Genomic DNA, 26,759 nt, shown 5'->3' with positions numbered 1-26,759 from the left:
TAAATGCACTGATTCAGCTATATTACTCATCTGTAATTGAGTACTGAATTCTGGGTAATTTGGATAAAATCCAGATATCCAACTTTGGTTCAGGAACCAGTCCCCCATTATCAATCACCAAATGCTTAGTGAGGAAAATTGGCTTCAATTTCCAACATTTCAATTTAAGATGCATTTTTCAGAATCCATTTGTAATTCTGAGGATTGCTTGCACTCTCAAGCAGTCTTGAACTTTACATGTTCCACCCACAGAAAAGATAACTTTATATGAATAACTAGAGGAGTAACTCAATCTTTGCTGGGTTGAAGTCTGTTTTCCTTGTTCACTTCCCCTGGCTTCTCTGGTTTATTAAAGTGCTACCCTTTCCTCCATCCCTGAAGCTTTTTCTGTTTTCCTCTTAGTGTTACCCCCCCCCCCCCGCTCCTCATTCTCTTCTGTTTCCCTTGCTTCTCTTCTCCCCACTCCAATTGCCCTTTTGTTCTTTCTCCACCACCTAAATCCGTTTTGCTGATTGCCTTGCAATTGATCCAGAGTCCTCAATCTAAAGCAACTTGCTGAATTGTAATGCATATTTTAAATCTATTCAGTTATGTACAAATGCTGAAGATGTTGGCCGTTTAGTGCAATCCTTCATAAATCATTTGTAACAAACTTTGAACAGCTTCTACTGCAGTTTCATGCCTTTGCTTTTGGTGATGATTAAACCAGATCTAATGATTGAATTTTAGAGCAAATTAAGTCAAAGTGGTCTTTGGAAGGCCAAGTAGCTTGTCTTAAATTAGAATACTTTGGACACATAATCAGGAGGACTAATTCTCTGGAGAAGACACTAATGTAGGAAAAGTCCAGGGAAAACGAAGAAGAGGCAGACCCGCAGCTAGATGGATAGAGACCCTAACAGTGACAACGAAAGAACCGTTAGAAAGGTTACGAATCACGGCAGAAGACAGGATGTTCTGGAGAAAGTATATCCATGGAATCACTATGAATTGGAAATGACTCGATAGCACGTAATAATAATAATAATGTGATTGAAGCTGAGCCTCTTTATAGTTTTTTGAGGCACAAACCCCAGTAGCTTCTTGAGTTACCACCAGAGGGAGGCAGAAAGATTGATATTGAAGTTACTTTGTGCTTTTCGGACTTTTTGACTGCCTGAACCAGAGGTTCCCAAATTTTGACTGGAGGCTCTCAAAATTCATCTTTTATTTCCCTTCTCTCAAACAGTGAGTTAGCCCAGAATTTTTTCAATGAGACTGATTCCTAATAAAATACAGTTATAGTTTGCAGTAAGCAAATGGTCTGTTTTGGATGATTGCCATTTTGCTTTGTAAAAACAAATTTTTAAGTTGAATAATAGATAATTATCTGGACCCTTTTCACGTGTCTGCCTTAGACTTGTGGAATTGATTATCCCAGCTGTGATTGTCCCCTCCCCACCACTCATTTCTCTTTACACTCTGTATTTTTCCTTCTAAAAGGGATGGATGGAAGAAATCAGTCAACCAATCCATTGTATTTATTGAGTGCTCACGATGTGAAGAATACTTTACTAACCTCTTGGGAGAGTACAACACAACAGAATTAACAGACATTTTCCCTGCCCATAATGGGCTTACAGTTTAGAGGATGAGAGCGGCATTGATATGAATAAATAATTTATAATATGTAATTTAAAGGCATGTATATAAATGCTGTGGGGTTTGGTGGGGTGAATAGCAAATGTCAAAAGAAAGCATAGAAGTTCTGACAGAGTCTGATGGAAGTGTCCTAAAGTCTGGGCCTACACTGCTAAGACAAATGAAAAAAAACTTCTATCCCAATATGGGCAGGGAACATGTCTGCTAATTTTGTTGTACTCTCCCAAGCGCTTAGCACAGTGCTGTGCACATAGTAAGCACTCAATAAATGTGATGGATTGATCCCTGACTCCAGATACAGTCAGTCCTGTTAAGATGTGTTTTTGAACTACCCGATTTGGTTAGAACAGCGGAGCAGAATCAGAGCATGTTCTGTCAGTGACGAGTAGACTCCTGGCTTGATAAGTGGTGATTCAGTATCTGAAAAAACAATAGCGCACATGCATAGAGCTTTAGACAGACTGCGTACAACTGTTGGGGTGTACTGCAATGACAGATTTTCAAGAAAACAATCCCTGCCTTTCCGGTGAACCGGGAGGACTTGAACCCTGCACCCATAAGGCACACCAGAGAAGCCCAGGATTCCATTTGTAAGCTCCTGGCCTGAATAGGAGCTCTGCTATCTGTGGGTCAAAAAGCAGAAGTCTCTCTGAGCAATTCTATTCAGAGCGCCTACTTTCACCAACTTCCATAAACGAAGTTCTTGGGTAACTGCATTTTGCTGGCATCCTGATCAAAGACACAACTTCTCAGGGCTTTTGAAGGCCGATTTTTTTCAGTGTAGAGAATTCAGACCTACCTTTCCAAATTCAGAATGGTATTAAGATTCTCAGAGGCAATTGCTGACTCTTCTCATCTGAACTGTTGGACTCTGTATGGTACCTTGGACTTCCTTAAAAGGATTTAACTCTATGAAGTGTTTTTGGGGTTTTTTTCTAGCTTTTGTTTCTTAACCACTTCTGAGTTAGGGAGAATGGGAATGTCCTGTTCTTTAATCAACGCATACTATAGTGCTCAACAATAGATGCTCAAATTCTACTGTTTAATTAACAGTGGGAATAGTGAAGTAGAGCAGCTAATTCACCAGGGATTATTCTGGTTGATGTACTTCTATGCCAGACATGTACTTTATTAATCACAAAAAGCAGCAGTCAGGTCTAAAGTGGCTATGCCAACTAAATATTCATTAAGCTGTTTTGATATTTGCCTTTGAAGTCTCCTTTTAAAGCTCAACAGCAACTCATTTGTTGTTTTTTTTTATTTTTCATTTTTTTCTTCAGTGCTCCAGAACTCAGATTCCACTGAAACACAAAATCATTTTCAGAGCTCAAAATAGAAGAAAAGAGAGAGGACAGCCATTCTGAAATGGGCTATATGAGCATATTTGATTGAAAATTTTAAAGTCATCACTGGGATATTTTTTAAAAGTTGAGAAAAATATATTTGAATTGAGTACTGAATTCAAATATACTACCCCCCCCCCCATCCATGTGCAAGCTTGCCCTGCGTTTTAGTTAAAAGTGTTTTATGTAACCCATTCTGTTGAGGGAAGCATTGCAGCCTGGTGGCAAGAGCACTGGCTTGGGAGTCAGAAGGACCTGGGTTCTAATCCTGGCTCTGCCACATGTCTGCTATGTAAACTTGGGCAAGTCATTTCACTTCTCTGGGCCTCAGTTCCCTCATCTGTAAAATGGGGATGAAAACTGAGCCCATGTGGGACAGGGACTGAATCCAACCTAATTAACTTGTATCTACTCCAGCACTTAGTTCAGTCCCTGGCAGATAGAAGCACTCATCAAATGCCACTGTTATTATTATTATAATTATTGACGGTGATAAAACGTGAGATTTCAGTTTTGACTTCAGTGAAGTCAGTAGGGTTGATGGAACACTTCTGCACATCAGTTTTAGAGAGCTTCAGAGTCTCTAAATGAGCGTGATGCCAGGGGAATTGTGGAGCTTCCAGGAATAAAAACCAACTCTCTTATGAAGATGCAGGCAGGTTACCACACCTATAAAGAAGCTTCATCTTTTTGGTATGAGCCATTTAGTGGATAAAGCTGATGTTTTGTCTGGGTTTTAGAAGACATCTTCAGAATCGTTGCTTGTTCACTGTAACCTGAATAGACATTGATCCTGAGGGTAATAATAATAATAATTATGGTATTTGTTAAGTACTTACTATGGGTCACATACTTCTAAGCTCGGGGTAGGTACAAATTAATTAGGTCCCTAACCAGTAGGGGGATCCCAGTCTAAGAAGCAGGGAGAACTGGTATCGAATCCTCATTTTCCACGTGAGGAAACCGAGGCTTAGAGAATCAACCATCAGTCGTATTTACTGCGTGCTTACTAAGTGAAGTGACTTACCCAAGGTCACACAGCAGGTGGCAGAGCCGGAATTAGAAGAACCCATGTCCCCCGACTCCCAGCCTGTGGTCTTTCTCTTAGCCCCCGCTGCTGTAATAGTTAAACGGGAACAACATATCAGCCAAACCAGCCTCAACAAGGAGCACCCAACAGGTGACATACTCCAAAAATATCTACTACTGGCTGTGAAAACCCCAACTAAAGTATATCAGGTATGTGTGTATGTTGGTAAGCTTCAAATTTAGATCTGGGATGTTAGCATCAGGTGTCTGCCAGTCTTTCCCCCCACTCCCCTCGGAAGGAGTAGAAGGGGGGCATAAACGTAAGTGATCTTTTTTTGTAGAAGCGTTCGAAGGGAATGGTCATCTTTTTTTTGGTTTTTTTTTCCCCTCCTTCGAGACCATTAGTCATCCGTCGTTGGCACTACCACAGAGTGGATCAGGTTCTTGCTTTAGGATCAGGATGTATTTTTTTTTTTTGTAGAGTCGGGGCATTCTGAAGGTGTGAGTGGCCTTGAACTCCTTTAGCATTGCAAGCAGAGTTCTGAAGACTGGGCCAGATTCGCTGAAAAAAATAGAGCTATTCTTTATTGAGCTTTTACAGTATGAACCCAAGTATAGTCCACGACTTGGATTTTTCCCATACCAAATTAGATTTATGAAGAAAAAGAAGGACACTTGTTAAATTTATCACCCGGCTTTTCAAGGTAGGTCTTACCTTTCGGTTTTGTAGGAGGATAAGTTAGGGAGAAATATAGTCATTGCAGAAGCAGTCAATCAGTGGTTTTCATTGAGTGCTTATTGTGTTCAGAGCACTGTACCGAGTGCTTGGCAGAGTACAGTGCAACAGCTGGAAGATGTGACCCCTGTCCATAAGGAGTTTTCAGTCTACAGGAGGCCAGCCACAGGGAAATAGATTAGGGATAGGGGAAAAAGAGTTTAAGAATATTTACATAAATATTTTGGGGCTAGGAGAATAATAATAATTATGGTATTTGTTTTGCACTTACTATGTGCCAGACACTGTACTGAGTGCTGGGATGGACACAAAAAATGGGATTGGACACAGTCCCTGTCCCGCATGGTCTCATTTCCCATTTTACAGATTAGGTAACTGAGGCCCAGAGAAGTGAAGTGACTTGCCCAAGGCCACACAGCAGACAAGTGGCGGAGCTGGGATATGAACCCATGACTTTCTGACTCCCAGGCCCATGCCAAGTTCACAGTCCACACAGAGGGGAGGGAAGGAAGGGGAAACAAAGGAAGGCCTCTTGGAGGAAATGTGTTTTTAAAAGGGTTTTGAAGGAAGAGTGGAGGACATTTGTAATTTATTTTAATGCCTATCTCCCCCTCAAGACTGTAAGCTCTCTGTGGACAGAGAGCGAGCCTATCAACTCTACTGTACTGTGCTCTCCCAAGAGCTTAGTACAGTGCTCCGCACATAGTAATTTAAGTGCCTACTACATGTCAGGCACTGTACTAAGCATTGGTGTGGATACAAGCAAATTGGGGTGGACACAATGGGGCTCACAATCTTAATCCCTATTTTACAGATGAGGTGACTGAGGCACAAAGAAGTTTAGTGATTTGCCCAAATAAGTGCTCAATAAATACGTCTGATTGTAACATATTGTTCTCCACACAATCATTTAGAAGATTCACAACACAATTTTCTTGTTAGTCCCTTTCCGTTTTCCTTCATTCAAAAAGTTTTTTAAAGGTTATATGTTGGGCTTGCCTTTCCAAACAATCAACAAAGTGAAACAAAGTTGACCTATTTTTAGAAGCAATTTACTTCCTTTGTTTTGGGAAGGTATTTGTTGTGCACTATTGGCCTTGATATATTCACCCCGGAGTACAGAAAAATGCTGGGCTATTTTGGAAGAGTTGCTCTAACCCGCTTAAATTTCTTAATCGAATAATGCAAAGGTAGATTTTTTTTTAACTGTAACAATTTCTACTCTCTGCCTTAAATGGTGAATACAGCTAACAATCTATTATACCAAGTTCCCTGAGGGCAAGGATGATGTACTCTCCCAAATACTTAGTACTGTGCTCTGCCAAAAGCAAGTACTCAGTAGATACCATTGATTGAGTAATTAATTTGAATGTAGCATGTAAAAAGGAGGAATTTAAATTTTTTAAAATGTTTTGTTTTTTTTAGAATTTCCAATTGGTTTCTTCATTCCTTTTAAATGTGAGTGATTGGGTCTACAACCATCATCCTTTTAGTTTACTATGCTATCAACGGTGATAGAGGGTGTCAAGTATAACTCCACTGTGACACTCTAGGATTGAAAATTCTTCCAATATTTTTTTGGGTGTACTGCAAACCCAGTTGAAACCTTAAAAAAGTTTCTCCTGTGTGAATATTGTTCAGAATATCCAGTTCTCTTCCAGTTTGGTGAGCTATTCATCCAGTCATATTTATTTAGCATTTACTGTGTGCAGAGCACTGTACTAAATGCTTGGGAAAGTACAATACAGCAATATAGAGTGACAATCCTTGCCCATAACAAACTCACAGTATAAGTGGCTTCTTTGGTGAAAGGTAAGGTGAGAAGTTGGGCTCATGGAAACAGCATGGGCCTGGAAGTCAGGACCTGAGTTCTAATCCTGGCTCTGCCATTTGTCTGCTATGTGACCTTGGGTAAATTACTTCCCTCCTATGTCCCTCAGTTTCCTCAATTGTAAAATGGGGATCCAATGCCTGTTCTCCCTCCTGTTTTGATTGTGAGCCCCACAGGGGGACAGGGATTGTGTCCAACCTGATTAACTTGTATCTATCCTGACCCTTAGAACAGTGCTTGACACTTAGTAAGTGTGTAACAGATATCATCAAAATAATAATAATAATTCCATCAAACAAAGCTGGCAGTCATTTGTGGCAGGTAGACCAGGACAGCACACTGTAAGCAGCTCTTTTTTGAGCAGAAGTTGGTAAGGATCTTAGTCTGGGAGGCCAAAGACAAACCTGTCAACATATCAAAGGATGGTATTTGTAAGTAAACAATATAGCTGGGATTGTGGATCCCGTCTCCTTGAGCTTTTCACAAACATAAACTTCACCACCATTAGTGTTGATTTCAGGACTGGGTGATAGAAATATATATATATCTCCCTTTTCATTCCCTTTCACTGTTTTTAACTAGGCAAATCTTTCATTAATGGTCTTATTTTTCTTCTGGATATTTTCTCTGGGTTCTTTGGTTTGCAGAGTTTAAGTTAATTTTAGGTTCTTACTTGATATTACTTTCCCAAGCCAAGTACAACACGGGGAAGCCAAATTAACGAATAGTTCTTTTTCTTTTTCATTTTGGTGTAACCCCATTAAGATCGCTTGTGTAAGCACATAGTGGTTTTAGGTATCTTTAAAGGATAAGCATAATACCCTTGCATAATACTATCTTGTTTAGAAAAATATTTCAGATGACAAGAGGTATTTCAGCTAATGCATGAATAGAATTATTGAAAGTTATCCAGCAAATTTTAAAAAAAACAACTCCCCCTTAAACTTGATCTTTCCACCTTCAGTGAAAAGTTACCTTGGTGCCAACTGGTTGAATATAAAAGTTATTTCTCAGAGTAATGCATTTACTCTGAAAAGTGATCTCGCATTTAACGTTAAGTGGCCTGGAATAGGCAACATTTTTGTTTACAAACTTACTTTAACTGAAAGTTCCAGTCCAGTAACAGTTCCAGTCCAGGCCAGTCCAGTTCCAGTCCCCTTAGTAACTGTAAATATTCTGTTGGTCTAGAGTTCATTTTTCTGACTGCCCTTTCTTCTCTCTCTGAGAGCTCAACAATGCAGGTTTGGGACTTGCAAAAACAGTCTCCTTCTGCCTATTTCCATATTCTTTTACCAAAAGCAGGCTCAATAATTACTTTCTGGGCACCAGCGAGTTGTACTGGTCAACCCCAGCAGATCACTCAGCACATCTCTCTGGTTTTAGGGACAGAGGAGAGAGAGTAATTGCATTCTTGGCAGATTCTCACCCTTGGTGGAAGGGGATGGGCTCGGTCAAAGCAATATCCTACAGTTCTATGTTCTAGAAGAGGAGGCAGAAAGGATAATCTGTGGAGGGATAATAATGCCAAATATCCAAACTGTCCCTCAGTCTCATCCCTCTCACCTCCAATTCATTCATTCACTCATTCGTATTTATTGAGTGCTTACTGCATGCAGAGCATTGTACTAAATGCGTGGAAAGTACAGTTCAGCGACAAATAGAGAAAATACCTGCCCACAGTGGGCTCACAGACTAGAAGGGGGGAGACAGGCAGCAATAGCCTCAATATAAATAAATAGAATTATAGATATATACACATCATTAATGTAGAATTATAATCTATTATTCACATCTCTTACCAGACTGAGACTACCCTCCCAGCCTCAGTTTTGGCCAAATCAAGTCCCTCCCCTTCTTCAACTCCCCACCACTGGTTGCCCATTTCCCTCCACATCAAGTGAAGACTCTTGACCATTGGCTTTGAGGCCCTCAATCAGTTGTCTTCTCCTTTCTTGTTCTCACTCCTCTCCCACTGTATTCCAGCTTGCAGATTTGCTCCCCTCAAGCCAACCTACTCAACGTGCCTTGTTCTTGCCACTGATCTCTTGGTCTCACCCTCCCTCTTGTTTGGAACTGCATCCTCCTTCATATCTGGCAAACCACTGTTCTCGCCATCTTCAGAGCCCTCCTAAACTGTAATCTTGTTGTGGGCAGGGAATGTGTCACTTGTTATATCGTACTCTCCCAAACACGTAGTATGGCGCTCTGAGCACAGTAAGTGCCCAGTAAATAAGATTGGCTGACTAAAATTCACATCTCCTCCAGTGGACCTTTTCTGATTAATCTTGCATATCAACCCCCACCCTCCTCTCACCTCATTCAATCGAATTTATTGAGCACTTACTGTGTGCAGAGCACTGTACTAAGTGCCTGGGAGAGTGAAATGTAACAAACGGGCACATTCCCTGCCCACAATGAGCTTACAGTCTTGAGGACTCATCTCCCGCTTCACCGCTTCCGTGTCACCTAAGGATTTGGGAACTCATCCTCTCCATCCCCTCATCTCTGGGAAAATTTATGTACCTCATCTTTTAAACTCTGTCGCTTCTCCTTACTGGTAATGGATTTTAGTTTCCATTTCCCCGAGTAGACTGGAGAGCAGGGACCATGTGCTTTCAGGAAATAAATGTGAAGATATCTAGGGGTGGTGGCAAAAGAAAATGTAAGATTGCAGAGGAAGGGAGAATTCGGGTTTAGGGAGAGATATGAGAGGACTGGAAAATGAAAGGGTTGGCTGCTTAGTTGGGCTACATTTAAATTAGGGTAAGAGAAAACAAAATGACAGCAAGAACTGGGGGAGGGAAGGACAGTCAGAGAAGCTAGATTTACTCCTTGTGTCTTTTACATTCCTTTCCCTTACCACAGTCCAACCTTCAGTCACTTGGTATGCCAGGAAGGAATGAATGTCACTGGGTTGCTTAACTTTGGGTGGGGGTAAAAGCAGGAAGGGAACTGTGATTCTTGCTATCATCAAACCAGTTAACTGTAAACTTCTTGGTTGGAGAAACAACCTTCAGAGAATGTTTTTGCTTCATGAGCTGCTGTGATATCTTCTGGGTTTTGGAGTTGGGTTGGAAACTATAAATTGGCTTGGGTTCAGCAATGGGAATGGTTGAATTTCTAGGGCACTATTAAAGCTTTTAGGTTTGGGTTTTAATTAGCTTTTTTTGCTTCCTCTCCCAACTGCATGGGAGGGGGTGGGTTTCTTGAGTAGTTTTCAGAGGGCATCTGTAGTTGGAAATATTACTTTGTGTGTTTATCATAAAGGGAGAGAAAACGTAATCAGTTTGTTAAAGAAGAAACGTCATCGGCGAGAAAAGAGTTGTTTTGACAGTGTTTAGTTTCTTCCACTTGGGGCTGGTTGTGGATGTGGTTGTGGATGATTCCTCCTGGGACTTGAATTAGATTTACCCATATTTTGCCATAACGTTTACGATTAGACTGGAAGCCCGTCAAACGGCAGGGACTGTCTCTATCTGTTGCTGACTTGTTCATTCCAAGCGCTTAGTACAGTGCTCTGCACATAGTAAGCGCTCAATAAATACTATTGAATGAATGAATGAATGAAAGAGTGTGGTCATGATGCAAGTGAACTATTTACTATCTAGGAAGGAATTTGGGGTGAGGACAATCTCTAATGATGTTTATCGCAGCAGATGAATGTTAATGTTTCCTGTATAATTTTATAAAGAATCTTAGGGGATCGGTGTGTCACTGTTGTTCAACTTCAATTTTGTTCAGGAACGGTGACAATAGTAATGTTTATTGAGTGCCATCTAGGTGTATTGCACTGTACTAAGTGCTTGGGAAGAACTAAACCAAACAGAAATTGCATGAGAGACAGAGGTAGCTTGAATGAATGGCCTGCATCTCCCCTTTCCTTTTGCCATGCACAAAAGGAGTATGAAACCCTAGAGACACACAAGCAGTGAACCCAAGGTAAAAAAAAAAAAACCTAAAACAAACCCTGAGCAAAATATTACAGAACAAGAATCCCATCTTTGCAGTACATTGTTCACTTCTGAAAAAAGATTCCCTGGTTAAGGGAAGAATTTACGATGCATCTGGAAACATTCTTTGGTTCTCAAGGTTATCCGGCAAAGGATTTCCTTGGGTTTCTGACTAAATTTTATGGAAGTCTAAGTTCCTCTCCCTCAATCCTTCCATTCTATTCCGTGGTGGTGTTTTGGTATGTTTGTTTTCCTTTTGATCTTTCACACTATCTGCAAGAACCTCTCAGATTACCATAATGATTAATTCCCTCCCTAATCCTCTCTCTTCCCATTTGAATATTTCTGACCCAAGTCTAGAGAGAGGGCATGGGCATAGGAGCCAGAAGGACCAGGGTTCTAATTCTGCTCCGCCACTTGTCTGCTGTGTGACAGTAGGCACGTCACTACACTTTGCTGTGCCTCAGCTACCTCATCTGTAAAACAGGGATTAAAAGTGTGAGCCCCATGTGGGACATGGGCTGTGTCCAACCTGATTAGCTTGTTTCAACCCCAGTGCTTAAGAACAGTGCTTGGCACGTAGGAAGCACTTGACAAATATCATAAAAAATTAAAATAAAGTTTATCTGAATCTTCCAAACCTGCTGCTGAATGTGTCACACAACTAAACTGAAGTTGTGGATTTTAGAGAAGCCGCATTGGCAAATACCAGGGACTATGTGTGTCCTAAGATTTCAGTGAATTCCTTCATGATTCTTGGCTTTAAGGATGCCAGTTTTACAGCCACTTAGCAAAGCAGCTGCTGTGTGTTAAGTAAGTTTTGGCCTGAATTCTTCTCCAAAGAGACAACTTAAATGTATTTGGCAATTAACTTAGCTTTAACTTCATGCTGGAAGACTACCTCTCTTTCAGAGAAACCCGGGGATAGTTTCAAAGCCTATTTGTATGGAGGAAAGATGTCAAAGTCCAATTAATGATCACATAAAAATGGACTTTCATGGAAATCCTTCCAAATGACTTTAATTGTGTAACTGCATGTAACTCCACTTTATCAAGATACCTTTATAATCTGCTAGGTGCTCTGTATGGAAAATTTGTGAAATAATGATTTTGTGGCTGGAAAACTCTCTTATCCCATTCATGACTGAGTGATCTACAATAGATGGGTTCCATGGGCATTTTGCAGGGGGTTAAAATACCCATTTCCTCCTACCCACCCTTCCATATCTTTCTCCTTTCCACATTCCCAAACCCCTTGATAATAATAATAATGGTATTTGTTATACGCTATGTGCCAGGCACTGTACTAAGCGCTGGGATGGATAAAAGCACGTCAGGTTGGACAGAGTCCCTGCCCCGCATGGGATTTGCAGTCTCAATCCCCATTTTACAGATGAGGTAACTGAGGCACAGAGAAGTGAAGTGACTTACCCAAGGTCACACAGCAGACAAGTGGTAGAGCTGGGATTAGAACCCATGACCTTCTTACTTCCAGGCCCGTGCTCTATCCACTATGCCATGCAGCTTCTCTCAAAACCCTGGGGAGAAAGCTACTTTTCCAGTAACCTTTACAAAAATAACATGACGTGCCTTTGGGCCTTGCTTATGGTCTCTCTCTCTAACGAGGTTCCTTTTTCCCTTTGGACCAGCTGCCTGGAGAGCTTATTTATAAACATCAGTTGACAGTATCTGAGCATCCTCTGCGTGCAGAGCACAATGTGAAGTGTTTAGGGAAGTACATCAGAAGTGAACTACATGTTCTCTGCCCCCAAGAAGCATACAATTTAATCGGGGAAGACAGTCAGACATAAATTATTTACGAATAGTGGGAACAGGAGGATATAGTCCATTTTTTATTATGGTATTTGCTTAAGTGCTTACTATGTGCCAGACAGTGACTAAACACTGGGCCAGATACAAGTTAGGTCGAACACAGTGCCTGTCCCACTTGGGGCTCACAGTCTTCATCCCCATTTTACAGATGAGGTAACTGAAGACCAGTGAAGTGCCTTGCCCAAGGTCACACAGCAGACCAGTGCTGGAGCTGGGATTAGAACCCAGGTCCTTCTGACTCCCAGGCCCATGTTCCATCCACTAGGCCACGCTTCTTTTCATTGTATCTGAGTGCCTACAGTTGTCCAAGATCTCTACTAAGCACTTGGGCGAGTACAACAGCGTGAGTAGAAATAATCCTTGTCCTCAAACAGTTGACAATCTAGTGGGGGAAACAGTCACTAAAATAATTTACAGATAAGAGGAAGAAGTTGATATGTCTTGGCATTAGTGCTATGGTACAAACAGAAGTGCTTTGGGTGGTTATGAGTCTACATGGACATGTTCGTGGCAGAAGTGCTCAGGTTTTGGTTGGGGAAACTATAACATGGTGGGGAATAGGGAAGAAACGAGTCGAGGAAGGCTTCCTGGAGGAAATGTTATTTCAGAAGGGTTTTGAAGATGGCAAGAGTTGGAGTCAGTCAGATTTAAAGGGAGAGACAGTTCCAGGCCAGAGGAATGATGTTAGCAGAAGATCAGAGGCAGGATGGAAGTAGAAGCAGCGTGGCCTAGTGAAGAAAGAGCATGGGTCTGAGAATCAGAGGACCTTGGGGTCTAAGCCCGGCTCCGCCACTTGTCTGATGAATGGCCTTGAGAAAATTAGGTGGAGGAGAAGATTTGAGAGGAAAGTTGAGTCCAGTTTTGGAAACATTGTGTTTAAGGTGTTTATGAGACATCCATGTGACCGTGTCCTGGAGGCAGGAGGACATCTAAGATTGCAGAGGAAGTAGGAAGTCAGGGCTAGGCTGGTAGATTTGGGAGTCAACCGTGTAGAGGTGATGTGACAGATAGTGACTGTTTTTTAATTTATATATATATATATATAAATAATATATATATATATATACTCGAAATATGCACACAGGTCTATACTTTTTACCTATGTATATATTCGTCTAGAGAAGCAGCATGGCCTAGAGGAAAGAATCCAGGCCTGGAAGTCATAGGACCTGGATAATCCCCACTCTACCACTTGTCTGCTGTGATTTGACCTTGGGCAAATCACTTAAATTTCTCTATGCCTCAGTTTCCACAACTGTGAAATGGGTATTAAATCCTACTTCCTCCTCCTTAGACTGTGAGCCCCGAAAGGGGCAGGGACTGTGTTCAACACGATTAACTTATACCTACCCCAGTGTTTAGTACAGGGCCTGGCACATTGTAAGTGGTTAACAAATACAGTAATAGCGTGTATACACTGACATGTTCTTGCAAAGCACCATGTTAAGGAAAACTCACGTTGTAGTATTTCCTGTGTCTGATGCTTCCCTTAACGTGCAGAGACTGTTTCTTCTGTCACCCCAGTGCGTTATATTAGTCTTCCACTATCAGACAAATGTTTCCTAATTCCCTAGCAGCTTTCTAGCCAAAATTTACAGTGAAAACCTGCATTAGGGCAAAACTGAATGTGCAGTTATAAATACATGCATACATAGGCTAGTATGGAGGATGGGAGCTCAGGTGGCCATGAAAGCTCTCAATAAATACGCTTGATTGATGGATTGAAAGGTTAATAATGTTGGTATTTGTTAAGCGCTTACTATGTGCCGAGCACTGTTCTAAGCGCTGGGGTAGACATAGGGGAATCAGGTTGTCCCACGTGGGGCTCACAGTCTTAATCCCCATTTTACAGATGAGGGATCTGAGGCACAGAGAAGTTAAGTGACTTGCCCACAGTCACACAGCCGACGAGTGGCAGAGCTGGGATTCGAACTCATGAGCCCTGACTCCAAAGCCCATGCTCTTTCCACTGAGCCACACTGCTTCTCACTGAGCCACGCTGCTTCTCAAGGTTCTGGGAGCCCTTCTCCATCCTAGCCCAGATTTGTATTTCTGCTCCTTCTGGGCTTCACTTTTCTCCGGGCATCACCCCTAAGTAGGGTGGGGAGACAGCGATAAATCAATCATTCAGTGGTATGTATTGAGTGCTCACTGTGCAGAGCACCGTACTGAATGCTTGGGAGAGTACAGTACAAGAGAGTCGGTTTGTACATCCCCTGCCCACCACAAGCTTACAGTCTAGGAAGAGAGACAGACATTAATATAAATGAATAAATTGCAAGACATTGACAAGGACAGAACTTCCTAGGACTCGGAGAAGAGGGAGGATGAGAGAACTGGTTGGGGAGGCTGGGCTGGCTCAGTTTCCTCTACTGCAAGAAACATCGTGTTGAAGAAGGTCCTTTTCTTGAAAGGGGGCTAGCTACTCATTTAGGTAACTGCCATTGCCTTAGATTTTATATCATTTAAGAAGCAGGCAGAAGCATGATCTAGTGGATAGAGCACGGGCCTGGTCGTCAGAAGGACCTGGATTCTAATCCCGGCTCCAGCACTTGTCTGCTGTGGGACCCTGGGCAAGTCACCTCACTTCTCTGTGCCTCAGTGACCTCATCTGTACAATGGGGATTAAGACTGTGAGCCCCACATGGAACAGGGACTGTCATTCATTCAATTGTATTTATTGAGCGCTTACTGTGTGCAGAGCACTGTACTAACTGCTTGGAAAGTACAATTTGACAATAGACAGTCCCTACCCAACAACGGGCTCCAGTCTGATTCTCTTTGCCTCAGTCACCTTATCTATAAAATGGGGATTAAGACTGTGAGCTCAATGTGGAGCAGGAACTATATCCAGCCTGATTAGCTTTTACCTACCCCAGTGCTTAGAACAGCGCTTGATACATAGTAAGCGCTTAACAAACACCGTCATTATTACTTAGGAGTCTGTATAGTGAGAGCGTTTGGGAGGGCCCTGGAGGACCTATTATTGTTATATTGTACTCTCCCAAGTGCCTAGTACAGTGCTTTTCACACTGTAAGCTCTCAATAAATATGATCGAATGAATGAGTGAATGAAAGGACAGACTTAAATTAGAGGTGGAATCCTCCCCTGGCCTCGCCTTCCTTTCTGGTCAGGGTTAGGCGGCGCACGCAGTGTGAAGAAAACTTGCTTGTCCTTGTAGCTTGTTTGGCCATCCGGGAACCTGCTCATGCATGGAATTCTTTTGCCGAGATGTAGCCCGTGCCTGGAGCCGCTGCCCTCCCTTGACTGGAGGCAGGGCGGGCGCTGGGATGGGTGGATCGGCCGGTCTGGGAGTCCCTGCTGGTTTCTAATCCCGGCTCCACCACTTGTCCGCTGTGGGACCTTGGGCAAGTCATTTCACTTCTCTGGGCCTCAGTTTCCTCATCTATAAAATGAGAATTGCAATGAGCCCCACGTGGGACGGGGACTGTGTCTAACCCGATTTGCTTATATCCACCCCAGTGCTTAATATAGTGCCTGGCACATAACAAATACTGCCATTTTTATTATTACTTCTCTTCACTGTCTGGGAGCAGGCCTGGAAAAGCCAGTCGAAGGCCTTACCGGTGCCTTTTTAGCCTCTAGACTGTAGCTCATTTGGGGCGGGAAACTGCCTACCAACTCTGTCTTGTTGTTAGTTTATACCCTCCCAAGCGCTTAGTTCAGTGCTCTGCACGCAGTAAGGGCTCAATAAATACCACTGATTGATTGATAGCTGACTGGGACTTGGTTTTCTTTCACGACCAAAGTTTTGGGGTCCCCAAAGGAGCTGTAGAGGTTTGGCGCAGAGGGCTGAAAACCCAGCTCCTTGCTTCTGAGCTCCCCTGACTTAGTCTAATAGTAATAGTCATAGTGGTATTTTTTAGGCCCTTACTCTGTTTCAAGCTCTGCGCTAAGTGCTGGGCTTGAAACAGTGCAGTCAGATCAGACAGTTTCTCCCTTGTACCCAGGGATCAAATTGTATCCTTTCCAGGGAATTATTTAGAACACTCATGGAATAAAGGGGAAAGAATCGTCTGCTGGCAAATGGAAATCTCAGATTGCATGTATTGATGACACAAAACTAAGGAAGACAGGGTAACTCAGGCATTTTGGTAGTGGTGGTGTTTAATAAGTGTGGTACTGAAGGTTGTAATGTCCCTTTAGATACTGCAAACCAGTCCATTAGAAGATGATTTCCTTCAAACTGATTTCTATGGAGGGGATTAATAGTAGTCTGTGAATTGACTCTAGTAGTGTACTCTCCCAAGCACTTCGTGCAGTGCTTTGCACATAGTAAGTACTCAATAAGTACCATTAATTGGCTAAGTGGAGAATGAGGAGCAGTAGTAACTGTACTAAGTGCTTACTGTGCACAGAACTCAATGGCCCTGGACATCAGGAAAGTGGTTATTTAAAAGCAGGTCCACTTAGCATTCTGAAACTTTTGTTTCCACTGCCATTGAGTCTGGGGTGTTTTTGTACAGATGCCATCTCAGATACTTGGGATGACTGAATACCTAATGTCCCAAAAGACCTACTTCCCGATGCAGTCCATCAACAGTATTGAGGCTTATTGTGTATAGGGCACTATGATAAGCAGTTGGGAAAGTGCAGTGCAATGGATTTGGTAGACGGGATTGCCACCCTCAAGTATTTTACAGTCTTGTAATCCCGGTGGCCATGTAAAAACCCACTTTTTTCCCCTTCATTTTCTGGATTTTGATCCCCGCTGCATGTCAGCAGAGACCCACTCTTGTATTTCTGGAAGGCATGTGTAGCTAGAGGAGAGCTATCTCCAACTTTCTTCCCAGCAGATTTCCTCAACAAGGCAGCGAAACAAGCTCTGTGTGGGGGAGCCTATCGGGCCAGCCAAAATGAATCCATTTTGACTCCGCATGTGCTTTTCTAATCATCCTTTCAAAATAAAAGAACTGTTTGTATAGCACTCATTTTATTATTGTAGCGTTCCTCAGTCAGGATATGTTTTTGATCTTAAGGACCATTTTTAGAATAAGCTGTAGGAGTCTGACTTCTTGCCTCTTGGTCATTAGATAGATGATTGCTTGCTGACATCATGACCTGTAATATATGAATCGACCCTGCCTCCCCCAGACAAACATTTATACTGGAATGTCGCCGCATTCTTATGAAACTTAAAAACTTTCCTGGAGCTTGTGCTCTAAGAGGAAATGGGAGTCGCCGTAAGGCTATTGTGACCACAATGTGAGTGCGGTGAATTCGTCAGAAGAAAAACATGAAGTTTGGGGGTTTCTTTATTGCCTTTGAGATAAACTGAAAGAATTGAATTCTTGTTCAGAATTCGATTCTTACCACCCAGATGGAAGGAGATTAAGGAATGTCCCTGAATTTACAGAAACCTCTTCAAAAAATGTAATATTACCTGTACCCTAGCTGATTAAATATCACATTTTTAATGATGTATTTAAATTATATACTATGCTTTATATTAATGTTGGTCTCCCCCATTCACTGTAATTCCGTTGGATGGTATTCTCCCAAGCACTTAGTACAGGGCTCTGTGCATAATATTCTTGCCAAATCCGATGGCTCCTACTCCATTCTAATCCTCCTTGACCTCTCTGCTGCCTTTGACACTGTCGACCATCCCCTCCTCCTCCATACCTTATCTCACCTTGGCTTCACGGACTCCGTCCTCTCCCGGTTCTCCTCTTACCTCTCTGGCCGGTCCTTCTCGGTCTCCTTCGCTGGCGCCTCCACCCCCTCCCATCCTTTAACTGTTGGAGTTCCTCAAGGGTCAGTTCTTGGCCCTCTTCTGTTCTCCATTTACGCTCACTCCCTCGGTGAACTCATTCGCTCTCACGGCTTCGACTACCATCTCTACGCGGATGACACGCAGATCTACATCTCCGCCCCTGTCCTCTCCCCCTCCCTTCGGGCTCGCATCTCCTCCCGCCTCCGGGACGTCTCCACCTGGATGTCGGCCCGCCACCTAAAACTCGACATGAGCGAGACTGAGCTCCTCATCTTCCCTCCCGAACCCGGTCCTCTCCCAGACTTCCCTATCACCGTGGATGGCACGACCGTCCTTCCCGTCTCTCGGGCCCGCGATCTCGGTGTCATCCTCGACTCGTCTCTCTCGTTCACCCCACGCGTCCTATCCGTTACCGAGACCTGCCGGTTTCACCTCTACAATATCGCCAAGATCCGCCCTCTCCTCTCCACCCAGACGGCTACCTTACCGTTACGGGCTCTCTTTATATCCCGGCTAGACTACTGTGTCGGCCTTCTCTCTGACCTCCCTTCCTCCTCTCTCGCCCCACTCCGGTCTATTCTTCACTCCACTGCCCGGCTCATCTTCCCGCAGAAACGATCTGGGCCTGTCACTCCCCTTCTTAAACAACTCCAGTGGTTGCCTATCGACCTCCGCTCCAAACAAAAACTCCTCACTCTAGGCTTCGAGGCTCTCCGTCACCTTGCCCCTTCCTACCTCTCCTCCCTTCTCTCTTTCTACCGCCCACCCCGCACGCTCCGCTCCTCTGCCGCCCACCTCCTCGCCGTCCCCCGGTCTCGCCCGTCCCGCCGTCGACCCCCGGGCCACGTCCTCCCACGGGCCCGGAACGCCCTCCCTCCTCACCTCCGCCAAACTGATTCTCTTCCCCTCTTCAAAACCCTACTTAAAACTCACCTCCTCCAAGAGGCCTTCCCAGACCGAGCTCCTCTTCTCCCTCTACTCCCTCTACCACCCCCCCTTCACCTCTCCGCAGCTTAACCCTCTTTTTCCCCTTTTCCCTCTGCTCCTCCCCCTCTCCCTTCCCCTCCCCTCAGCACTGTCCTCGTCGGCTCGACTGTATATATTTTCATTACCCTATTTATTTTGTTAACGAAATGTACATCGCCTCGATTCTTTTCAGTCGCCATTGTTTTTACGAGACGTTCTTCCCCTCGACTCTATCGCCATCGTTCTCGTCTGTCCGTCTCCCCCGATCAGACCGTAAGCCCGTCAAACGGCAGGGACCGTCTCCATCTGTTGCCGACTTGTTCATTCCAAGCGCTTAGTACAGTGCTCTGCACATAGTAAGCGCTCAATAAATACTATTGAATGAATGAATGAATAATAAGCTCTCAATAAATAGCGTTGATCGGTATTGGGTATTTAATTCTGTTTATGTTAGGTATTTCATCCTGTCGATTTTGCCTTTTCCCCACCTGCTGTAGAGGATCAGGCTCGAACAGACAAAGCACTTGATGGCCATAATTTCAAACTAGTATCCTAAAATTGAATTTCAATTGTAAATGTTCACAAAAGACGACCAACCCATTCCATATCATTAACCATTATGTTGCCTAGTTCATGTTTTGAGAGAGACTATAGCTCCTATTTAGTATGTTGGGAGACAGAGTGGCAGCATCAGGAAACTGACACCTGGTCTGGACTTGTATGGGAGAAAATCAGAAAGTGAAGGCACGTGTTTCTTCTAAATTTAAAGCTGGACACATTTTTGTTAAAATAGAAGCCCGGACTCCGTTGGAAGGAGGGCCCATCATTCATGTCTCCTGTCACTAGGTCAGTCACATTTTAGGATCAAACCTGGAAAAATAAAATCCATGTCTAGCCACGTGTGCAGTCATCCCGCTTCTTAATGTCACCCCGAATCAGGTTGCTCTGATGTATCACGCATGTTCCCCTGAGGGTCAAGTCAGCCAGAGTGGGCCCAAAACTTGACAAGTCTCCCCTGAACCCCTCCCCCCGCCCCCCGAGATAAATTTCAACAGAGATACTCCCAAGGGGAGCATGCAGAGCACATATTATTAGCAGCGTCTTTCTCACACTCAGCTGTCAAGGGCTCCGGAAACCAAAAATAGACCGGGACCTTGAAGATAAGGGTCCGAACTGTCTGTTGACCCGATTCGGATCTGTCCTAACCACCCCACCGAGCCAGATAGGAGGGACGAGGGAGAAGGAGGGGCAGGGGAAGAAGGACAGAAACAGGGAGGAAGGAAGGGAAGGAAAGAGACATGGTGGAAGGGAGGGAAAGAGACAGGGAGGAGTGGGGAGAGAGACATTCATTCAAACGTATTTATTGAGCGCTTACTGTCTGCAGACCACTGTACTAAGCACTTGGGAAGTTCAGTTCAGCAACAAAAAGTGAATCCCTGCCCAACCACGGGCTCACAGTCTAGAAGGTGGGAGGGGGGGAGACAGACATCAAAAGAAGCAAACAGGCATCAGTAGCATCAGTATAGATAAATAGAATTATAGATATATACACATCAGAACAAGTAAACAGGTATTAGACAGGGAGGAAGGGAGGGAGAGAGGGAGCAAGGGAGGGAGACAGCGAGGGAGCAAGAGAAGGAGAGAGACAGGGAGCAAAGGAGGGAGAGAGAGCAAGGGAGGGAGGGAGGGAGCAAGGGAAGGAGAAATGGAGCAAGGGAGAGAGACAGGGAGGAAGGGAGGGAGAGAGGGAGTAAGTGAGAGAGGGAGCGAGAGAAGGAGAGAGAAAGGGAACAAGGGAGGGGGAGAGAGAGAGAGAGAGAGAGAGAGAACAGGCAGACGTATAGGTTTGCTAGCCAAACTGGTGTCCAGAATGAAGAGGAGGAGCCAGGAGCCGGCAGCCCTCCTGGCTACCTGGTTTGGGGCCAGAGGGAGCGAGGCGGGGAGGAGGGGCCGCCAGGGTCCCCGCCCCCCGGGCCCGTGGGCGAGGGCCAGACAACTCTACAGGGCCGGGAGAAATGCTGGGGTCGGGGTCGGGGCCGGGCCGAGCCCAGCGCCACGGGCCCCAGGGTCGCTCGGGCCCGGACGACCCCTAAGGCGCCGGTCGGAGCGGGAGCCCCGGGAAGGAGGGGAGGGGGCTCTCCGACATGAGCTGCTGGCTTTCCTGCACCGCCCACCAAGCAGTAGGTAGCTCGCGTTGGGGGGTGGGGGGCGAGGGGCAAACGGGGGCGTCCACTCCACTGGACCCCCGGGCACCCCCTCCCTCCCAACCACCCCTCTACGCTCCAGCAACCGGCCTGCTGGGGGGGGGGGGTCCGTTCAGTCCTATTTATTGAGCGGTTAGGGGGTGCACGGCACTCTACTAAGCGCTTGATGCCTCCGATCTAGCGGCCTCTCCCAAGCGCTTAGCACAGCGCTCTGCCCCCGAAGGACCGGCTTCCTATCGGGTCCTCGCCGGGTGGGAGGAGAGTTAGCCGCTTGGGTTGTGTTTTGGGGCGGTTTTTTTTTGCGGGGCGGGGGGGTCCCATTTAGCAGCTTTCTGGGTTTACGAAATGCTCCGTCTTATTTGGAAAGTCGACTGAAAAAAATGAGATAGAACACATGGATGTAGTCGAAAAATCATTTCCTAGCTCAGGGCCGGATGGGCAGACAGCAGATCCTGGAACAGAAGTTGAACTTGCTGGGTGTTGGTTTCTTGCTGTGGTTTTTTCTTAAAAAGGGATTTGGGGGTTTTCAACCTTCTGGGGTTCGGGAAGGTTCCCCCGTCCCTCTTTAACCCGGGGCGGTTTGGTGACTGTTGCCAAGAATAAAGCAATCGTCACCAATGGGTACTTTAGTACCCATTTATAAGCAAAGCAGTACTTAAATCCTGCCTTAAAGCCTTTGATATCCCAATGGAGAGTTGTTATTGTGATAAACCTATATCGTTTACCTTTTGTAAGTTCAAGTTAAAAAACTCGGTTATACTGTGCGAGCTGAGCCTTTAAAGGTTTTGTGTTGCGCCCACAGCAAAACATTTGGTTCTCTTCTTTCAAGGCAAATCGCATCTGAAGTTGGCTCTTTGAAGATAAGATCTCAGCCAGAAAAAATGTTGCAAAACTTAAAGGCAGGGAAAAAAAAATGAGGATGGTAGTACTTTTTGTTGCTTCTCTTTAGAGAGCGTGGAAAGCTGTATTGTGTTTTAGAATAATAGTCTGATGCGTTTGGTAGTAAGATAGTGTATGTATTAAATATTTTAAAAGGACAAGCCCAGGTGGTTCGGCCCTCACCTGTATTCTCCTAACATCTGCACTTCCCCACAACACTTATGTACATATCTTTAAATTATATAATTTACTTATTTATTCATGGTACTACCTGTCTCCCCTTCTTTATATCAGGCAAGGTGTCTGCTGATTCTGTTGTAGTGTGCTCTCTCAGTGCTCTGCGTAGTGAGGGCTCAATAGATACAACTGATTGATCTACGGGCAATTCAAGTTCCAGCTGGGGGTGGGAGGAGAGGTTAAAGGTTTAAATAGCCATCTGGGGGTGCTTTCTTCTATCACAAACAGCACCTCCCTCTTAAAGTTTCTTTCAAGAAAATCAAAGAGAATTCACCTTCTGTGTCTTCTTTTTTTCTACCTGGCCTGTTTGTCTCTTATCCATATTACATTTGCACAGGGGATTGCTATTTTCACCAGTTTGAGTAGAGAAAATGAAATAAAATCACCTATATGAATGACAGATACTCGAACGGTGCTAATTTGAATCGACATTCTTTTAGAGATTAGACGGAATTTAATAGCACATTCCATTTCATGCACCTGATCAAAATTTTGGAATTAATTTTCTTATATCCCTGAATCCGGTTCTCCAGTTCAGCGAGTATTATAGATTCTCAGCCTTCAGATGAACTTCAGTCCTATGCAAACAATGGTTTTGTGCAATTCTCGTTGAATGTGTTGTTTGAAAATTGTAGAAGAGAGGCTCCTCTCCCGGTTAAACCGATAAGAGATCTTTGCTACAGGGTAACTTGTTTCACTGGAATTTGATTGTCGTTTAGTTTCCTTAGTCAAGCTCTCTGTCTCCCTGTAGGAAACTAAAGCTCACTGAATAAGTACATTTATTTATTTCTATTAATGTTCATCTCCCCTTCTAGACTGTAAGTTAGATCGAGGGAACATGTCTATCAACTCTGTTATATTGTACTTTCCCAAGCAGTTAGTCCAGTGCTCTGCACAGAGTAAGTACTCAGTAAATACCATTGATAGAACAGGGAAAAGGTGCACGCCAGATCCTGTTTGTGTCCTTTCTAATTCAAATAAATGATGCCGCATTCCTCGCTCAGATTGCCATGCTCACTATGTATGTGTGCTTTTTTTTTTTTTATAGCACGCGTCAGAGTGGAATAAGTATGATGACCGATTGATGAAAGCAGCCGAGCGAGGAGAGGTGGAGAAAGTTTCATCGATCCTCGCTAAAAAGGGAGTCAATCCTAGTAAACTGGATGTGGAAGGCAGATCTGCGTAAGTCACTGTAAAGATGCAAGTCCCACTGGGGTGGATGGGGCTGAACCTATGACCGAGAGTTCCTTGGTGCGAACTTGGTGTCTTTCCCAAAGTCAGAAGTCTGATTTCGGTTTCATGATGGAAACCGCCGAGATAACGTCATGGACTCGAAAGATCTTATCTCAGTGGAAATCGTCGCCCCGATCCATCATTAAGCTATTAAAAAACCCTGTCCAGAAAGCCTTTCCAGACTAATGGAGTAGGTGGAGAATCAGATTCTCATTAGCTTCTAACTGGAGTTTACTCAAAAAATGGAAAAATCAGCAAGATGCAAGCCTGATGCTGGATTCAGTCCTCCCCTATTTTGAAACCCATTTCCATTGATCGCTCAACTCCCTCTTCATATCTGACAGACAGTCATGCCTCCCCTCCCCCCGCCCTCGAAGCCCTACTAAAATCACATCTCCTAAACCTCTTCTTAATTTACATCTCCTCCAAGAGAATTTCCCTTAAGCCATCATTTTCCTTGTTCACCCTTCTATCTGTGTCAACTATACATTTGGATCTGTACTCCTTAGGCACTTAATATTCACCCCACCCCTAGAGCACTTATGCACATAACCTTATACTCTCCAATTTCTCCTATCTGTAATTTATTTTAATGCCTGTCTCCTTCTCTAGACTTTAAGCTCCCTGTAGGCAGGAATCGTGACTACCAACTCTACTCTGTCATTTTCTTCCAGGCACTTTGTACAGCGCTCTGCCCACTCGCAAGCACTCGTTAAATACCATTGATTGTTCGTTAGGGTTATTTAGGGAAGAGATGTTGTAAGCAAACACAAATCATTGTTTTGTCACTTATGACAACTTTATCCCCACAAACTTTTGGAAAATAGGTGCACTATTTTCTGTGGAATATGAGTTGTGTGCTATCAAGCACTAGTACAGTGCTCTGCACAAAGTAAGTGCTCAATAAAAGCAATGGAATGAGTGAATGAATTCCACATTAATTTGGAAACTGGAGAGGTGACAGCCTGCTCATAATTCCTTCTCGCTCTTTTGAAAGAGAAAATGTTGCATTGTCATCAATCAGTCAACAAGATGTACCGAGTGCTTATTGATTGCAGAACCCTGTACCAAGCACTTGGAAGAGTTCACTAGACACGTAAAGATTAAGAGAAGCAGCATGGCCTTGTGGTTAGAGTAGGGGCCTGGGATTCAGAAGGACCTGGATTCTAATCCCAGTTCCACCCCTTCTCTGCTCTGTGACCTTGGGCAAGTCACTTCACTTCATTTCTCAGTCACCTCTTCCGTAAAATGGGGATTAAGACTGTGAACCCTGTGTGGGACAAGGACTCTGCCCAACCTGATTAGCTTGTATCTATCCCAGTGCTTAGTGCGGTGCCTGGCACATAGTAAGGGCTTAACAGATACTGTTAAATAAAATAAAAATTCCCAGCATTTTTTTAAAGGTCTTTGTTAAGCGCTCGCTTCGTGCCAGGCACTGAACTACTGTGGATAAGGCTAATCAGGTTGGACACAGTCCATGTCCCTCTTGGGACTCACAGTCTTAATCTCCATTTTACAGATGAGGTAACTGAGGCTCAGAGAAGTTAAGAAGTGACATGCCCAAGGTCACACAACAGGCAAGTAGCAGAGCCGGGATGAGAACCCATTTCCTCTGACTCCTCAGCCCGTCCTCTTTCCACATGGCCACACTGCTTCTCAATCCACTAGCATTTCACCTCGGTTCTGGGCTTTTAAATGACCTCCTGCTTGGAGTGGGCTCAGAGTGGCCTCTGGGAGCTTGTTCTCAACTGCAGCTGTGAGCCCAGGGGGTCCTGGATCCTGGTGACTTTTGGATGTGAAAAATTGTTCTCAACCTACTTAGGAGGTCTTCAATCTGGGGACCTACCTCTCTCCCTGTAGCCTGAATTTGTCCCCCTACGCCCCCCAGATAATGCCTAAGGCTAGTGGAGCAACCCCAAGGTCACTCCAGATCCCCGGTGGCCCAGGGCTTGGGGTTCTGGCATTGGCATGCTTGAACAATGCTCCCCCTGGAACCAGGCACTGCTAGGGACCCCGAGAAAGTGCCAACTTGGCAGCCCTTCTTAAAAAAGCTTAGTTTCAAAACCAAGAATTTGGCATGGTGCAAGGGCAAAACTCCCTTAGGAGGGTCAGGAGGTACTTGGCTGGGACTCCTCTAGGGGAAAATCAGATTTATTCAAACCTGAAGTCAAAACTCAAAGAACAATGCCCTCCAAAGACTTTGGAAAAATGGAATCTGAAAACAAACCATTGTTTCCTTCAGTTATAGGTTTGGGATCCTAATTCTAGGTATTTAGTTAGGGGGATGTTCCCTAACATGAGATGGAAACGCAGTTGGGTTAGGTAGGTTTTTTTCACTGAGCTCCACAATCACTTCTGTAATGGTGATATTTATTCGGTTTTCCTTTTGGATGCCATCATTTAATATGGCCTTTTGCATTCCAGATAAAAGGTCTCGAGCTGTGTTCCAAGCCCAGTGTGCTAGGAGACTACAAAGCAGGGAACTGGACAGGAGGAAGGTCATCAATTGTTGTGTAGTTTTTCCCCCCCTCTCATTTTTCCTGCGTTTCAGGCTGTAGAACAATAGAACTCGTAATGGAAAAGGTGACACAATCTAAGCGGTTGATGTACTACCTATGGCTAGTCTATATGTGGACACTTGCAGTCCTGTTTGCTCAACTCGACGAAGTTGTGAAGTGATAACGATGTGGCGTGGAGAGAAGTGTATTAAAACTGAGAGGAACTGTGTTTATGATTCGAATGTGTAGAGGAAACCCTACTCTGATTTCATCGTTTCCATAGCACTGCTGCTTTGGTCGAAGATTACATGGGAGTAATTCCTTGTCAAAATTGTTTGCCCTTTTCGTGGATCAGTTCTGAAACACGGTCAGAAACTTATTCGTGAGAAGCTGCATGGCCTAGGGGAAAGAGCACAGGCCTGGGAGTCAGGAGCCCTGGGTTCTAATACCAGTTCGGCCACTTGGCTGCTGTGTGAACATGGGCGAGTCACTCCACTTCTCTTTGCCTTGGTTTCCTCATCTGTATAATGAGGATTAAATACCTGCTCGATCTCTGCCGTAGATTGTGATCCTCTCTTGAGACAGGGACTGTGTCCAATCTGATTATCTTGTACCTACCCCAGCACTTAATGCATCGATTG

General features: G+C 44.3%; 1 protein-coding gene across 3 annotated transcripts in view; it reads left to right on the top strand.

Annotated features, from left to right (window-relative positions):
- UACA (uveal autoantigen with coiled-coil domains and ankyrin repeats) overlaps nt 1–26,759 on the top strand; it is a 102,672-nt gene that overhangs the window by 21,646 nt on the left and 54,267 nt on the right. For 2 of the 3 annotated variants that reach the window (XM_029065129.2, XM_039912267.1), the window contains exon 2: nt 23,436–23,569. In XM_029065129.2, coding sequence (XP_028920962.1) covers nt 23,436–23,569 — 134 coding nt within the window. Of the gene's footprint in view, nt 1–21,089; nt 21,248–23,435; nt 23,570–26,759 lie in introns of those variants that run through there. The other variant, XM_029065130.2, reaches the window with a different exon arrangement.

The sequence above is a fragment of the Ornithorhynchus anatinus genome, chromosome 5 (genome assembly GCF_004115215.2).
Source record: "Ornithorhynchus anatinus isolate Pmale09 chromosome 5, mOrnAna1.pri.v4, whole genome shotgun sequence".
NCBI lineage: Eukaryota > Metazoa > Chordata > Mammalia > Monotremata > Ornithorhynchidae > Ornithorhynchus > Ornithorhynchus anatinus.
This window is presented reverse-complemented; position numbering and strand designations above follow the sequence as displayed.